The sequence below is a fragment of the Haliotis asinina genome, chromosome 5, assembly GCF_037392515.1.
Source record: "Haliotis asinina isolate JCU_RB_2024 chromosome 5, JCU_Hal_asi_v2, whole genome shotgun sequence".
NCBI lineage: Eukaryota > Metazoa > Mollusca > Gastropoda > Lepetellida > Haliotidae > Haliotis > Haliotis asinina.
Window position 1 is genome coordinate 52,168,316 of NC_090284.1, and position 17,273 is coordinate 52,185,588.

General features: G+C 41.8%; 1 protein-coding gene across 1 annotated transcript in view; it reads right to left on the minus strand.

Moving 5' to 3' along the window:
• LOC137284753 (transient receptor potential cation channel subfamily M member 8-like) overlaps positions 1-15,863 on the minus strand; it is a 42,062-nt gene extending 26,199 nt beyond the window's left edge. The window contains exons 1-6 of the mRNA XM_067816712.1: positions 15,799-15,863; positions 13,983-14,044; positions 7,523-7,700; positions 2,142-2,334; positions 1,677-1,840; positions 1,277-1,457 (exon numbers count right to left, since the gene is read on the minus strand). Of these exons, the coding sequence (XP_067672813.1) occupies positions 1,277-1,457; positions 1,677-1,840; positions 2,142-2,334; positions 7,523-7,700; positions 13,983-14,044; positions 15,799-15,840 (820 nt within the window). The 5' untranslated portion in view covers positions 15,841-15,863. The remainder of the gene's footprint in view (positions 1-1,276; positions 1,458-1,676; positions 1,841-2,141; positions 2,335-7,522; positions 7,701-13,982; positions 14,045-15,798) is intronic.
• Positions 15,864-17,273: the final 1,410 nt, after the last annotated feature.

Consider the following 17,273-nt stretch of genomic DNA (forward strand, 5'->3'; position numbering starts at 1 on the left):
AGATTTCATCAGCTGTCCATAAACATAGCGAAGATCTTCCAACTTAAAACCAGCACATGCATTCATATCACATCGGTTCAAACTTTCGGATGAATTAACAGGAAGGTGTTTTAACGACAACCACAATCCGCCTGGTCGTCTCGATGCTACCAATCGGGGTACACTTCTGTCGTAAGGCGATCGGCGTTCAGGAAGTCAGCGTCGTGCATTCGGCTCAGTTGACCACCGGTTTCCGGTCGTAGGGGGAAATACACCGTGCCTACTTACTGTAGCAGTTCCGGGTTCAGATGACACTTACGTTAAACGATTGCCGTGTATGACTCGATGGCCCGTGGCCAACTGGAATAAGAGTTAAACCCTAGCTGGGAGGGAATGGGAGACGGGTGGTGCGTGTCTGAGTAATGCCGTAAATGAGCTACTTTACTTTTAAGCGGTTTATTTATTTTTCATTGTTTAGTTTTGTTTTGCTTTTTTGTGTTTGAATTTTCTGTTTGTTTGTTTTGTTGTTGTTTTTGTTTGTTTGTTTTTTGCTCACACACTGTACCCAGGGTGGGATTCGAACCCGAGGTCTTTAACCACTAGGCTACCACCCAGTCCCTAACGCCGTAAAAATATCAAGCACACACATGGATCGATGGGCATGAACTGATGTAATAAATCATAAGTACGACTGTATACGTATATGTAAATATGATTACGGTATTCAGTGAAGTCTTACGGATGCAGTTCAGAAATGTCTGGTATGGGTCAGGTTGTATACAGCTTCATACATAATGTTTAGGCATTGTGCCAGGTTGATGTCAGGAGAGGCGAAAGCACTGCATGATGTTTATATTTACCAGTTATTAATAATTACAATTAAGGAGGGAGAAAGTGAGAATTTCTGTGGTTTAGTCTCTGGGACGTCCAATGATTAAAGCGTCCATTCATCATGAGATCTACTCCAAAAGCTCTAGAAATCAAACCTTCTCACTCACTCACTCACTCACTCACTCACCCACTCACTGCCGCACACACGCAGGATGTCTTATTACAATGCTACCCAACTCATCCCCACGATCGTCAATGCACCCAAACCCAATGGTCTGCTGTCTGGTTCAGGTTATGCAGGCATTGGATGGACTTAACCTAAGCATAAATGCAAAGTGTGCATATACTTTAAATATTCCATAGACACATGTAAGCCTTCTGTGAATATATCTAAATGGAGCCAGCTATTTTCGGTGAAAACTGAACGTAAACTGTATATGTACTACACAAATTCAAAGAACAATACCATCATTGAAGTCGGCCATGTTGAGCGCCATATTGAGCCAGAACATCTGGAAGGAAGTATTGCACAACACTGGGTTCCGCGTCCCATTGTCCACCAGTAGAGAGTGTGTGATTGATTTCCCCAGTTGATCGCCAATACCGCTTTGAATGACATACTCAGCAGGTCCTCGAGACTTGGGGCGCTGGAAGAGTAAACAGTACCGCCTATAAATGTATGAAACACTATTAAAGTATTTATTATGTAAGTCCCCACTACCACACACCCCAGTATGTTCGGTTGGACCAAGACACTATTAAACACTATTAAAGTATTTACAATCTGTCTCAGATATATTTACAACAGTGCATTCTGTTACGATATCCAAATTAAACAATGGACAATTTTCTTGTTGTAGCTTTACCTTTGAATTGAGGAGACCTTCGCTAGACTCAAGGTCACCCCATGACATTACACCAAGGGGGATAATTCTGTCACACAGATACTCGTCCGTCCGACATTCTGCTGCTGCGTCTCCGGCGAGACAAGACAATCCCTCGTCGAGTCCCTCTGTGACCAGCCATACGACTGAAACAAGGAACGTAGAGAGTTGCCATGTCTACCATGATCGCCACTGCGTTTACCAAAGAAAACGACAACCATGTTTAGAGTGTTTGCTGCGGTAAAACCTACGTTTACAGATACACACCTTTCAATACTGAACAGCAAAGGAAACGCAAGTCTCATAAAAATAAGCGTTCATGTTTGTGTCTTCTATTTAAAAACTTGAGTTGCGTTTCTTTATCTCTTCAGTATATTTGACTTTAATATTTATTCAAATAAGTCATTGTCATATCAGTCTAGCTTTCAGTTTAACGAAACCGCATACCTGAGTTGGATGCAATGTTTGACAGAGTTGTCTTGAGCTCCTGTGAGAACTTCTCCTCGTTCTGTTCCATGTCCTGCACATCCACCACCTCGCCCATGACACTGAGGATCCAGTCCGGAGGGGGCATCTGCCACACATCCAGCAGCAGGTGCCTCGTCGTGTCCATGTCCGTGTCTTCGTCCACCCGAACATACTGCAGGGGAGAAGGGTACATGATTATACAACGCCGTGTCTTCGTCCACCCGAACATACTGCAGGGGAGAAGGGTACATGATTATACAACGCCGTGTCTTCGTCCACCCGAACATACTGCAGGGGAGAAGGGTACGTGATTATACAACGCCGTGTCTTGGTCCACCCGAACATACTGCAGGGGAGAAGGGTACATGGTTATACAACGCCGTGTCTTCGTCCACCCGAACATACTGCAGCGGAGAAGGGTACATGATTATACAACGCCGTGTCTTCGTCCACCCGAACATACTGCAGGGGAGAAGGGTACGTGATTATACAACGCCGTGTCTTCGTCCACCCGAACATACTGCAGGGGAGAAGGGTACGTGATTATACAACGCCGTGTCTTGGTCCAACCGAACATACTGGGGTGTGTGGTAGTGGGGACTTACATAATCATACAACGCAGTCCAGTTGACAGGACATAGTTGTTCACTCCGTCACGAGGGTTCCATGAACCCACTGTAGACCAGTACACATGACACTTGTATCCACAGCGTCTCTCACGAGCGGTTGACAGTTATAAAAAAGAAACGTAAACTTAAAACCAGTTGTGCCAGGTGTCATGTTCTGTTGAACCATGAAGCTACAAGCTACCAATGTCGTTATGGGTCTTCAGAAGCATCATGACATAACTAGGTACAATAGACTTTGCTAATGCCACACTATGATAGGCGGCACGAGTAGCCCAATCGTCTATGGTGCAATTCGCTGTGCAGAGTCGCGTCCCTTGGTCGAATCCCGGTTAGCCCCGTAGATATGTCTGCACTTGCCAGCAGAATGTCATCCGGTTTCACCTGATTTGTAAACGGTAGTCATGCTTAACTGCGGGTTTTGCCCTCACATCAATGTTACACAACGTGATATACACCGGAACACTGTTCAAAAAACTTGTAAACTTAACTCGCTTCTTCATAAGCAATATCAAAATGAATCAAGGGTCCATGTCCGTTTAATCCAGCCATATACAAATGACATTCCTATTGGAGTTGTGGGGCAGCCTGGAGGTCAAACCGTTCGCTCATCAGGCTGAAAACCCGGGATTGATTCCCGTCATGGGTACATTGAGTGAAACCAATTTTTGTTGCCCCCCGCCGTGATATTACTTGAATAGTGCTAAACGCGACATTAAGCTATACTCATTCATTTCTGGCAGTGAGTATGTGTTCTTGATCTTTCGATCTCTCTGTTATTTCGCACTGCATATAGCGCATTCAGCCAGTGTCAAGCGCCGTGCATTGTTACTGTTAAACAGAGCGATTAGTCAAGGGATATCAGTTTCCTAGCATTCTCTATATCGACTATGTCAACCTGCATATCTACTCACCACACAACGTGTACATGGATGGCCGAGTGACTGTTACGTAACTATCATTATCTACACACATACATATGAAACAGCTCTATTGTACATGTCCATGAATATAAATATTCGCAATGAGTGTAAATATTCGCAATGAGTGTAAATATTCGCAATGTTAATTCCGTACATGTAGGAATGTCAAGTAGGGATATTTCATCGCTTGTGCTCAAGTGGTTATTTCAACATTTACACTGCTAAGACACTTTTATTTACCAATAACATGGACGCTCAAAATAACGATAACACAGGGATAGCAGTTGAAGAGCAGGGCAGGAAATACTTGTCCGTTTCCAGACCACCAGGTGCCCTTGCCAATTTTCAGAGATGTGTTCATAATACTTTCATTGGTCGTTGGCATTTTACGCACAACGGTGACTGTTATATATCTCAGTGCGTAGTTATGTTAGTGTTAGCACTAACGTAGCTTTGTCCATATGGACCAATGACTTGCAGTACGACACGATTTAGGGTTAGCACTAACGTATCTTTATCCATATGGACCAATGACTTGCAGTACGACACGAATAAAAATACTGTTGTAAATAAATTGACTAATTAGATTTACATAAAATTAATATTTTAAAACTGCAGGAAATGATAACGATGTCTGGATTGTCTATTCGTTAAAGTAGTGTGTGAGTAACATGTGAGTCTCTGTATAAATAATTTAGTCGGTACTTTTCAACTGTGGACGGAGAATATGACCAATGAATACATCGCATGTTATTCAAGAGTATAAAATACAGATTCTGTTCAAGATGATAAACATCATGCAATATAAAGTAGCTGACTGACAAAATATTTTGGAGTTTGAACAATCTGAATCCACTAAGCGATAACTACCACCTTGCTTGCGTCTGTTGAATGATACAATGTTAAATCAAAACGGCGGGATAGACCATCACTTGTTTTGTTAAAAAGATGGTCAACTTAATGTGATTTAGACCCTATGGTCGGTCTGTCACAAAGAGCACATAGTGAATCCAGAAGACACCGTTGAGTGAGTGAGTTGGGTTTTACGCCTTTAGCAACATTCCAGCAATTTCACAGCGGGGGATACGAGAAATTGGTTTCACCCATTGTATCCATGTGGGGAATCGAACCCGGGTCTTCGATGTGACGAGCGAACGCCTTATCCATTAGCTACTCCACCGCCAATCGCTGGTCGGAATGGTGCCACCTGGTAAAACGGCTTTCCAAACATAAAACATATGGAGAACCACGGAATACCTACAGGATTAGCCTGTGTAGATTAGACGTTATTCCACGGGAAAGTAATGTTCCTAGGTCTCAGCTGTGAATGAATCGGTAGAAAGTCTGAAGTATTACTAAGGACATCTTTCCAACCCTGTCAGTTCCGTTAACATGGGATATAACCAAACCATGGTGTATGGTCGTTACAGAAATTTTAACCCAGTTAACTAGTGCGACACAGAGTCTGCAGCAAGAAGTGCTCAAGCCGATGCAAGGCTGCAAGGCCCCGATACTTGGATCTGGTCTCGTCATCAATTATAGCATCAAAGATGCACTGATGTTCTGGTGATCTAGCCGACGTTAATAGTTTATGTTAACGCCAAAAACGCACAGAGCGCCATTAACAAGATGCACCATATCAGTGGACAGTGTGTTGTCAGTCCCGTGTTCTTTCAGATAGACATGCAATTACAGGATTTAAAAATGTGAATAAACAAAGGCTTACGTCTGGGGTATGGCGAAGGTATTGGTATGGTGTTGTTTACTGCACAGAGAAAGCATATTACTAGTTGATAAGTATAGTGAAATAACTCCCAGTCCATTATGACGTTGAATTCCCAAGCACCCACTTGGTAAGTGTGTGTTAACTTGGCTTTACTCCGCTTTTAGCAATAGTCCAGCAATATCCAGGCAATGGACACTAGATATAGACGTCGTGCATTGTTCCAGGGATCGAACCCGGGTCTTCGGCATTAACCAATAGGCTACCCCACCGCCCCATCCACTTCGTAAGAGCTGTAGCTGTGACATCGTGTGTGCCTTTTTTAATTATTATTATTTCTTATTACAATGAATATAAACTTAACATCAGACAAACGTCCATGCTTGCCAATAAAGGCGACCATGCTTGTTGTAAGAGGGATCGGGTGGTCAGACTCGCTGACTTGGTTGACACATGTCATCGGTTCCCACTTGCTCAGATCGATGCTCATGTTGTTGGTCACTGGATTGTCTGGACCAGACTCGATTATTTACAGACCGCCGCCATATAGCTGTAATATTGCTGAGAGCGGCGTAAAACTAAACTCACTTACTCACTCACTCATTCACTCAGACAAACATCCATTTGACAGCGACCCCCAGGCTAAAATGTTGATCTCCGTCAAGGTTGTATAGATCCGTAATGTAAGTTCCTAGTGAATGGTGTGTTCATCAGGCATATAACAATGGTACAATGTGAAACCAACTGGAAACTTAATAACTTACGAAATGGGGACTGTCGCAATTGAAAAACAATTATGCAGAGGCTATGCTTTTCATCTTTATGCTCACTTTCCATCACATGTTTAAATGGGGTAGGGGTATTGTCATGTGTTTACTGAAGCAGATAACGCAGTGTTACATAACCATACCATTATCTACACTACTGGGAAGCATAAGTCCTCCGGTAAGAGGCGACTAACGGGATCGGGTGGTCGGAGTCGCCAACTTGGTGTACACGTCATCGGTTCCCAATCGCGGAGATAGATGCTCATGATGTTGACCACTGAATTGTCTGAACCAGACTCTAATACTTACGCTACATACCTGAAATATTGCTGAGTGCGGCGTAAAACTAAGCTCCCTCACTCACTCACAAGTCCTCCATGAATATTACCTACCAACGCATTATATTATTTAAATCCGGTCACCACCAGCATACTTAACATAGTTGAAATGTTTTTTCTTTTTGGATATCTGTTACTGTTTTGATATCTGTTTGCAACTTCTCATCAACATTTCGAAAATTTGAGAATACAGCTTAGTCTGTAAGACGTCCGAACACTGACGCCGAAACGTGGTCATTCATAAACTTCCGTAAGTTTAGAATTCGCAAAATATGCAGACTGTCTGAGGTTGGTGAGCAAGTCTATTCGTTCATGGCCATGTATTTACCCACTTAGTAATGTGATACCCATGTCTTGCATATGACGATGAAGCGATGGATGTTTTGGAGTCCTGGAGATTATGTCAGCATCTTGCCCAGTGTATTCGACATTTATAGCCCTGTTATACACACTGAGTCGTTCAGTGTTAAATATAAGTGTGTGCGACAAGGTGCAGCCTCTCCACTGTCATTATTAACACATGTCCTTCATCACCGAATAGTTAGTAGTGACATCATTCCAGCTGATCTCAGTTTAAGTATAATTAATTGGCGAACTGCCTTTTTCAGTACTGTTCCACATCACGTTTTCGCGATACGTTATGAGCCAAACGTTCTACCACCTTACCCCATTTGTATACAATCGTCGATATTAAAAGTCAAATGTCACAAATGTTGATCAGGAACATATGCCGGAAAAGCCTTACCTCTTAACAACAGCTATGGTGCTGCTCAAATTATGAAACCTGTTTTCGGCTCATGCTACACGTAACTTGCCTAAAACTACATACACAGGCTGTTGGGAAGTATTTACATACAGACCAAGGTGATGTTCGCTTTTTCAGTCTAAAAGATGAAATATAACAGCTCTTGGCTTCCGCGAATATTGTTTACACATTCATGCCGCTTGCTCATAAAATTAGCATGTACAGAAAACAAAATCACCTTGAACTTTGACAGCACTTTCCCGTTTGTAGTTTTCGTAACAGCATCTCCGTAGGCATTCGTTCTGAACGTCTGTGTGTTCTTCTCCTTCGACCACGCCCTACTGTCAACGTCAGTCAGCCTTTCGTGATCTTCCAACTTTCTAAAGCACTTACAGATGTCCACTCCTGGCTTCACCCTGAAACACGGTAACATTAACTGAACATTTTACCGAGATTTAGTAAAAAGATACGTTGAACCATTTCGCACGAGGTACCTGAATGAGTTGCATGATCATTTACATGACATGCAAGATTTGTTCGTTGTAATTTCTGAAATATTCATGCAAAACGTGCTTGCATGACAGGACTGAAATACCTGACATCATAAAGGGCATACGTGACGTAGGACTCAAACATTTAATAACAAGGGCATACGTGACGTAGGACTCAAACATTTAATAACAAGGGCATACGTGACGTAGGACTCAAACATTTTACACCACAAAGGACATACATGACGTAGGACTCAAACATCTAATAACATAAGGGACATACATGGCGTAGGACTCAAACATCTAACAGCATAAAGGACATACATGAGGTAGGACTCAAACATAACGACACAAATAACGTGGTTGACAGAAACGTGTTCTGTGCTGACTGTGATATCTAACGTTATAAAGGCCATACTTAATGAACACACATGACTGGAACATCTAGCGTCATAAATGTCTTGCTTAACGAAAACACATGGTTGGAACATCTAACGTCACAAAGGTCTTACATATCAGCAAACATGACTGGGACATCTAACGCCATAAAGGTCTTACTTGAAGAAAATATATGATTCGAACATCTAACGTCCTAACCTCATAACCTCATAAAAGTCTTACTTATCGGATTGACATGACAGGAACATCTAACGCCATAATGGCCTTACATAATGTAACTATATGACTGGGACATCTAAGATCAAAACGTCACAATGGTTTTACTAATCGGAATGACATGACTGGAACATCAAACGTCATAAAAATCTTACTTAACGAAAATACATGACTGTAATATCTAACGCCACAAAGGTCTTACATAACAAAATGACATGCCTGGAACATCTAACGTCATGAATGTCTTACGTAACAGAATGACATGACCAACATAAGGGTGTTACTTACAGATCGACATAACTGAAACATCTAACGTCAAAGAGGACATACATACCATGGAGGCATACCATAGTTCAAACATGTCATTAACATCATCAACGACATCACGCGAAAGCTATTATAGAATGCGAAGATAATCACGCAAGTTTGAAAAATGAATTTGGTGAACATTTTTAGCATGCATATTGTCGCTATTTCACAATGACTCAGGGCTGTTTTGTGTTTCTGTCTGTACACCCATAACCTTCCAGTACCACAACACAACCACGAATATGTGAAATAACTACAGATTTAAAAAGGGTACTTATATAACAGCAGACAATCTTTATGTTTTGTGAAAAGGACTTGCTCCAAGTATGTTGTTCTCCATTATCATACCGCCCTTATGGAAACATGACAGGTGTTAAGTATTTAGAAGCATGGCGTGGGGCATCAGACGTTTCACTAGAGTGATGTTTCATGAAGAAATGATATTTTAACAATACATTTGAACAAAACATAGGTTCGAAAAACATAGTTACTGAGAAGAAACAGTAAATTTCTTGTACTTAGCAAAAGCAACCATAATCAGTTCCGAGTTTCTGCTAAACAGATTCAACTGAGCGTAAAATTGAAACTGCGATGGAAACTGACAGAGCTGTTAACGTGTTCGTTAAAAGGTTAACCATGTTCTGACCTCTGGCATAGCAACGATGACTTGTGCGGTACATACATACCAATTAGAAATATTTCACGTAACTCAGAGAGTTAGTTGCATCTTGCAATGTGGCACACGTGACCATGTTCTGCTTCGACGACAGAGCAATATTTTTGGGCAATTTAGGTAATAGCTAACAACTAACTTTCAAATTTCGAAAATTTCATTTTGAAAATGTACACTGTTCATTGATGTAATGGTCTCTTCACAGCGTTATATCCTCTGCGAAGTCTATTATGACTAGTGCTCCTACACTACAATCTCGCAATGACTTTTCATCATTCTAAAGAGGAGCCTCCTGTTAGGAGGATCAAAGTAGGTAATAGTCTATAGCGGCTTATGAACTTGACGTTTCTGTACTTCTCCTGAAGGAGACACATATTTCGGGGAAGGTTTCAATTACGCACGTTGAGGGCATTTAACACGTGTGCAAGTGTACACCGTTGGTGTCTCAGAGAGCCTACGCTTCATTCCATTGAAGTCAGCAACATCGTTATGACGCTGCCAGTGTCTTCATAGTTGAAAACACTCAAGTCGCAATCGTGTTACCGAGTGTGCCCACCACGCCAGAAGATCGGTTCGATTCCCAGTTATAAATGTGCGAGGCTAATTCATAGCATACCACACGCACAAATTCCTACAATACTGCTCGGTCACAGCCTTGTCTGTGTGCACCCACTATCACGTCAGTATTCGCTCTATCACAGAGCTGTTCTGGCAATGCACAGACAATGTTATATAAACACGCGGCTTCTGTATATACCTAGACCTCTTCAAACATCCTGGAAGACATGTCAAAGAATGCGTCATCTCCATCCAGAGATGTAATTCTTTTGAGACATATGCCTTGTACAAAATGAGCGTCTGCCCGTACAGTAGAAAGTCGGGCTTTGGTCCGAAGCTTAAGTAAGAACATACGCCTATTTACGTCTGCTCCAGGGTCATGTGTTCACATTACTGTGTATTGTATACACATGCACAAAAGTTAAGCGGCACCCACTATTGTTGTGTTCTGCTACTTTGGATACTCTATGGTAACTATCATAACGAGATCTATGCCTGTCATTGACATCATTAGTTTGATTATGTTTGGCATAAACGGGTAATAACGCTGTGATGACGACCCATTTGCCTTGCAGTGGCCCTGCATGACATGCCAGCATTTTTCATGCCTATCACCTACCATCTCTCAGCTGTAGTTAACTTTCTCCGCACCGTGACTGATTTTCTAACCCTAAAGTGAAAGGAGAATCTCACAACAGACCGATGGAATCAAGTGTGTGAAACTTGATTTTCAAGATTCAGATGATAGGGAAATGGAGTTGCGCGTGAAGAACGTTTTCCTTGTCATATCTTGACAATCTTAGATTCAAGAATCTATGGAAGGCTAATTCAGTCATAAACATTTATAGCTTGCATTTCTGATCTTCAGTGGTGAAATCAAGACACTATGAAAATAGTGGCGCTTAACTTTTGTGCATGTGTATATCATAGCACTGTGACAAAAACAGAACTCGGGTGCGACATTAACAAACTAAGCATCTAAGGTGAGGATTTTAAGGGTATGCTTGTCTTGCGGAGAGAGTGGTCGGCAATTTTGAATACGTGTACTGGGGAGTGGGTGGGGCTGTCAGAAATTTGGTAAGAACATAAAAATATTTAAAAATTACGCTTAAAATATGTGAAGGGGAAACGGGTCATTGATTTTGTTCTTGACATTCAGGGGGAGGTGTCACTTGCATTGTACATGCTTCTCCATAAAAATCATCATCACACTACCCCTACCCCAAGCCATAAATTAGAACGGAGAGTGAGTAAAGTCGGCTCTGTTTGAGAGCGGGTGTTCGAATGCCAGATATGCTTCAGTTCTTACCCTCCACCTTTAGAATTCAGCATCACAAACTTTACAAGTATTGTTCAAAGTTCCGTCAAACAGAACGCCTTTCACTACTCCCTCACTTTGTCATGTCCCACACAGTTATCTGCCCTTGGTTATTGTCAGGACAAACGCAATTGTTGTAATTTTAAGGACATTGTTATTTCTGTAGGTGAGGGTACCAACAGCTCTAGGGCATAATTCGTCAAATTCCTGACACTTGACACAAGTCGGATCTACCCTCCATCCATCGTGCGCAAGTCTAAGTAACATTGTTCTATATATAAATAAAGCCAGCGTGGGAAATGTCTTGAGCAGTATCAGCTTCACCACAGCGATGTTCGTGCATCAGAGGTAGTGTACAGACAATGTTATATAAACACATGACTTATGTGTATACCTAGACTTTTGTACGGAAGATCAGTGCATCCAGGCTTAATCTTAGATACAATGTAAACCCGACAGTTTTCATTTAACAACATGAAGTAAATCTTTCATTTCTGTTTTGTTGGATGCCCATTGATAGAAGTGTGGGTTATATAGCATTAACTCATTTTAATACTAATTTTCAAACACCTTTCCTGTCGAATGACACTCTTCCTTACTAAAAGAATAAAACCCGTCTTATTCAACGGGGTGGGGATGGTGGCAAGCATTTCACTTCTAAAGAAGGGGCTACCATGTCAAGTCCAATACCAGTTGCTAGTCCGTCCAAAAACTGGAATGGCCCATTTTAAACTAAAGAAGTGGACTCGGTTACCTTGCAGTCAGGGAATTTACTCAACATGCCACAAACAAACAACGGTAATGTCTTCTTTACAGTTTACAATACCAAAGGTGGACAATTTTCATTGAAGTTAAAATTTGACATGACCAGGCCAAATGAATGTGATAACGCTCTGATGCAAGATTTTTTAAAGCTTAAAGAAACTATCATGTTCTTCCAAAAACCAGGATTCCTGTAACTGCCATTTCCCCAAAATGGAGATTCTTAATATGAATGTACTCACAATCCAAAACTATTACGTCAAGCAGCAGTCTTAAGAACGTCAAAGTAAAGCCGTAACAGTAAATGGCAAGTAATGAGAGCCATGTTTCACAATAACCTCAAATAAATATATACTCTCCAAAGATAGAAACGCATAATGAAAAAAATTGCAATATCATGAAACAATGCATTAAAACGTGATTCATTTTTCCAAAGGGTTTGCTCTGTTAATGAGTTCTATGATGTTTATGTTTTGAAACATCTCAAAAAACGCATCATCCGTAAAATACCCGTATTTAACAGCATGATTTTCAATTTCGGCACATAGTGTTACATAATACACATGTCATATGCAATGCATGTGAAAGTTGGGGATCAGATAGTTTCAGTGATGGGTATAAAAGGTTCATCGATATCTGTCGATTATTCATTGTATTTTGGAATATTATTGTTGACAAACGCAAAATGCCACGTCTTAGTGAATCCAACCGTCATTGTCCCCTTGAACCTGACCAGTCCCACGGTGCAGTTGCCTGACTTTGAATGTTCACCAAAGCACGATTTCTGGGAGAGATATCGCCGGCAGAATTCGGTAGCAGATACCCCTCGTAGTGGGCGACCTCGAGCGACCACTGCGGCACAGGATCGCTATATCCGGGTTCATCACCTGCGCCATCGAACAGCTACGGCGATCAGTACCGCTCAACAAATACTCGGATTGAGGAGGCTTCTGCACAGACCGTCAGGAACAGGTTGAGAGAGGCTGGTTTACGTGCCAGAGAGCCTTATTCTGACCCTGTGTTTCGACAACATCGTCGACATCGAGTTCAATGGTGCACCAACATACAGGCCTGGAACCTACCGAATTGGCGTAGAATCTGGTTCAGTGATGAATCACGATTTCTATTGGAACGGCGCAATGGAAGAATGTGGGTGTACAGACGTCGACGTGAACGATTCGCCGACGTTTGCTTTCCCCAAGTGGACAGATTCGTCCGGGAAAGTGTTATGATGTGGGCAGCGATCACCTGCCGTGGGAGAAGTGATTTGGTGATGATCTATGGCAACCTGACAGCTCAAAGGTACTGTGACGACATCCTATGCCCACACTTCCTCCCAATCAATAATCGGCAGACGGAGTTGTTTCAACATGAAAATGACATGCCCCACACAACACGTCACACTAGAGACTACCCCGAGAACCACTACATCAATGTCCTCCCCTGGACGTAAACCCGATCGAACATCTGTGAGATGGGTGCGACGCCGTAACCCGCAGACACTTCAGCAACTCGCACAGGCACTACAGCAGCGTGGACTGCGATTGGGCAACACGAGACTCTGACACTTGTTCGTTCGATGACGAGGCGATGTCGTGCAGTTCTGGATGCCCACGGTGGTCACACAAGGTATTGACTTCAGCGGCACCATGCGACACTCGAACTGACTTTCCTCGAGTTGGTGCCAAAGACGGACACTTTTGCATTCCCAGTGTGCAATTTCGGTACATTTCATTGACTCATATAGCATACAAGATGTTTCAAAATCAACATGTAAATACAGTTGAAATCCTATATGTGTTTCCTTTTTTTTTCTTGAGAATATATATACATAACCCTGACCTCATGTCAATTATCAGGCAATCTTTAATCGTAGGCAGAATCTGTTATGTAAAGGGAACGAAAGTGTCAAGGAGGTCAATGCCACGTACATATATGCGTGAAAGATGAACGCTACTTTCCAAACACTCACCTCACAGCTCTGTAGCACTCCCGACATCGGATGTTTTCGGCTATCCAGTTGGAGGACGTCATCTGGTAACATAATACACACATAAGTAAGTCTCATCGAACTATTACTTCCGCTCTCACGTCTCGACTCGGTTTACTCCGGTTCACTCTGTAAACTCAACCTTCTTAGTTCCCGTCGTTGATGTAAGTTAAATTTGACATTATTCAGGCAGAATGAAAATGAATCCGTTAATACGTTTCATGATAAAGTACATTCCAATGGATTTCCTTCCAAATTTTAGAAATTGCGTTTTATTTATCTCTAGAAAACCTCACCCTGAACCAAAGTGGAAACTGCGTTAAAATTTCATATTCATCTTCAGCTCAAGGAAATATCCAGTCTCTGCAGAGACAGATTACAGGTTCGATTCCCCACGTTGTCACAATGTGTTTTGCGGCGTGAACTCACTCACTCGTGATGCCAAGGTGTTCGCAATGCATGTTCTGCTTTACAAGTAGCACTTGACTACCGTAAACGTCACTCTTGAGTATCACACAAATGCATAAAAAAAGTAAGTACATGTACATACATGTATATAGATACTATGCATGGTGTGTCCCAGTTGGCAACATCCTGGTGTGATTCATCATGAATCCATGAAGCTCTGTCCAGATACTCGCCTATGATACGGAGACCGTAAAGAACACACTGTGTACCTTATTGGAGTGTCTTGCTCGGGGTATCACCTACTTCAACAATATTTGATTAATAGCACGGCGGGACGTGAGTCTTTCTTTCAGGAAAAATACGAGATGTTGGAAGATAAAAATTCAGACGGCGTGCCAAACTACATTTTAGAGTGACAGACATAGTATCAGATAATTGTCAGTAATGCTTTAGAAATGTTTTAAGTTCTGAAGAGACGGGTTCTTGACAGAGGATTTGTGACCCTCTCGAATCAGAAGAATTAGCTGGAATTACTTGATCTATCGTTTTAAGGCCCCAATATAGGATCAGCTAAACCTATACATGTAACCCATATCATGCTCACGGACTCGGACACGGTTTAACACTGGCCAACATCAAGCGTATCTGATCAGTAACTACAAAATACATATAGTTGGTTCAGAATATGCCATCTGTCAGGTAAGTCCTGTAAGCAAATTAGTGATAAATTGGGATTTATTTGATTATAGAAGCCCTAGTTCTAGCACAGTCGTTTTCAAAATTACAACCCTAGTGGACTGTGAGGAGCAAGGTGGAACCGGACATTGCAAATAAGTGGACTCTGAGATGAGACTGGTACGTGAACTTCTTAGACGGTCAGTTAGACTTCTCGATCACGGTGGCTGTAGTGGGGAGATGCAGAACCAGCGATTCTAACATTATGTTGATATAATCTGGATGAAAGGTTCCTTTATGCTGCTAGCGGACGGACGGAAAACAAGGCAAATTGACAGGTCTATGCACAATGGACGAAAACCTATACAACACTGGGGATGTATAGAAAAAACATGTGCGAATGAGTGAGACTAAAACATCTTACTTTAGCTTGTTTGTCTTCATAAGAAATATAAGCATTAAGTGCCAGGCAAAAGAAACTATCCAAATTCTCTATGACAAATGAGACGTTCGTCCTTGCGAGGCCTGATTCATGTCACATAATACGAGACATTCATTCTTATCACGCTTGTGATTTCTTAATTCTACACCCTACAAGTACATGAAAATCGAATACAAGTAAGCATTTCCCGTGTTTTTCGCTTGTCCAACATTCAAATACTTACTTATGCATTCATCATTTTGCTCGACATTTTAAAACAAATAGAAACATTACCTCAGAATTTATCCGAATCTCGGGTACAAGGAGTTCCATCATGGAGAATTTCTGTTTTCAAACTGTTTCACACACGATTCCTCAACGCAGTTAAACTGCACTTCACAACAAATACACCCTTCATGTGCTTGTCACTACTTCTAGCGAGTTATACAACCCGGAAGTCACAGTGAAGAGACATCTAACGAGAGCCATTTTAGATGACACTGTATCTATGTGTGCTCAAATGAATGAGGTCAAATGTCCGCTAGAGCGATAAAACATGGGATCATATTTCAGCTGCAAAAAAGTATCAGCAAACAGCAGGATAGCACTGTAAAAATATATGACCTCTGTGATTTGTATAACAACAGAGTTGCATCTGTGTAATAATATTTTAGTATTTTCTTCTATACCGCTTTCAGTTAAATCTTAACAGACCGTCCTAACAAATAGTATCTCAGACCCTTTTTGCAACCTGGTTTCCTGGACCTGTTGCGCCTGCACTACGCTCCGCCACTAACTCTGGAACCAGGCTGCCCGTTTTGTCCCTGCTGATTCGTTCTCGCCATTGCTTGCTGAATACAATGCGGTTCAATACATTTTACCATTATGAATGCATATGTGGGATGCTACGTCGATTGGAACCTTAATGGGGAGAAAATGGAATTATCAGACCTTAATCACTATGGAGAACCGCGATTCAGTTGTCATAGGTTTCTGCCGTTACTGCATATTTAATTGCCGTATCAAGCTTATGCTCTAAGAACCCGAAGAAACACCTCGATAACTCAAATTCTTTTGAGGGCGGTTGTAAAATCGAAACGTACCCCATGAAGAATGTATATGAACTGAAGGCCAAGACTACAGTCAAATGACATATCTCTGCCTTGTTTACGTATTTTGGAAGAAAAAAACCCAACCTACTACATCATGAGGAAGGCTGTGTGTAGAACGATGCTAGAAGGTTTATCATAACAGTGCCCCGTTACGTCTGGTAGTGAGCCTTATCTAAACACAGACTCTCAAATGTGACCTGTGTGCCATTATAGATCTCCATGACTCGCAATCTCGCCCGAGTAGGATAGTGCTGAAGTCTCCCCCAGGGGAGTAGGGGTGTGGCGCGGGGGTCATGAATGGTTGGAGAGTCAGCTTGCCCACTTATCTGGCTGGTTCCATAAAAACTAAAACACAGATCGCCGACCACGAACAAACTAAAATATGATTTTAACGCCATGTAAAAGTGTGAAAAAAACTTCTCTAAACCATCACATGAGAAAAACCACTCTAAGTGTTTCAGTTTTACATTAACCAAAAAACGATGGGAAGGCTACAGAATACCGAATATCTTCCGCCATCTTTCACAACACGTTTGGTTAGGGTTGGGGTTGGGCTTAGGATTAGGATTAGGGTTAGGATTAGCATTAGGGTAAGGTTTAGGGTTAGGAATAGCATTAGGGTTAAGTTAAGGGTTAGGGTTAGGGTGACGTGACACT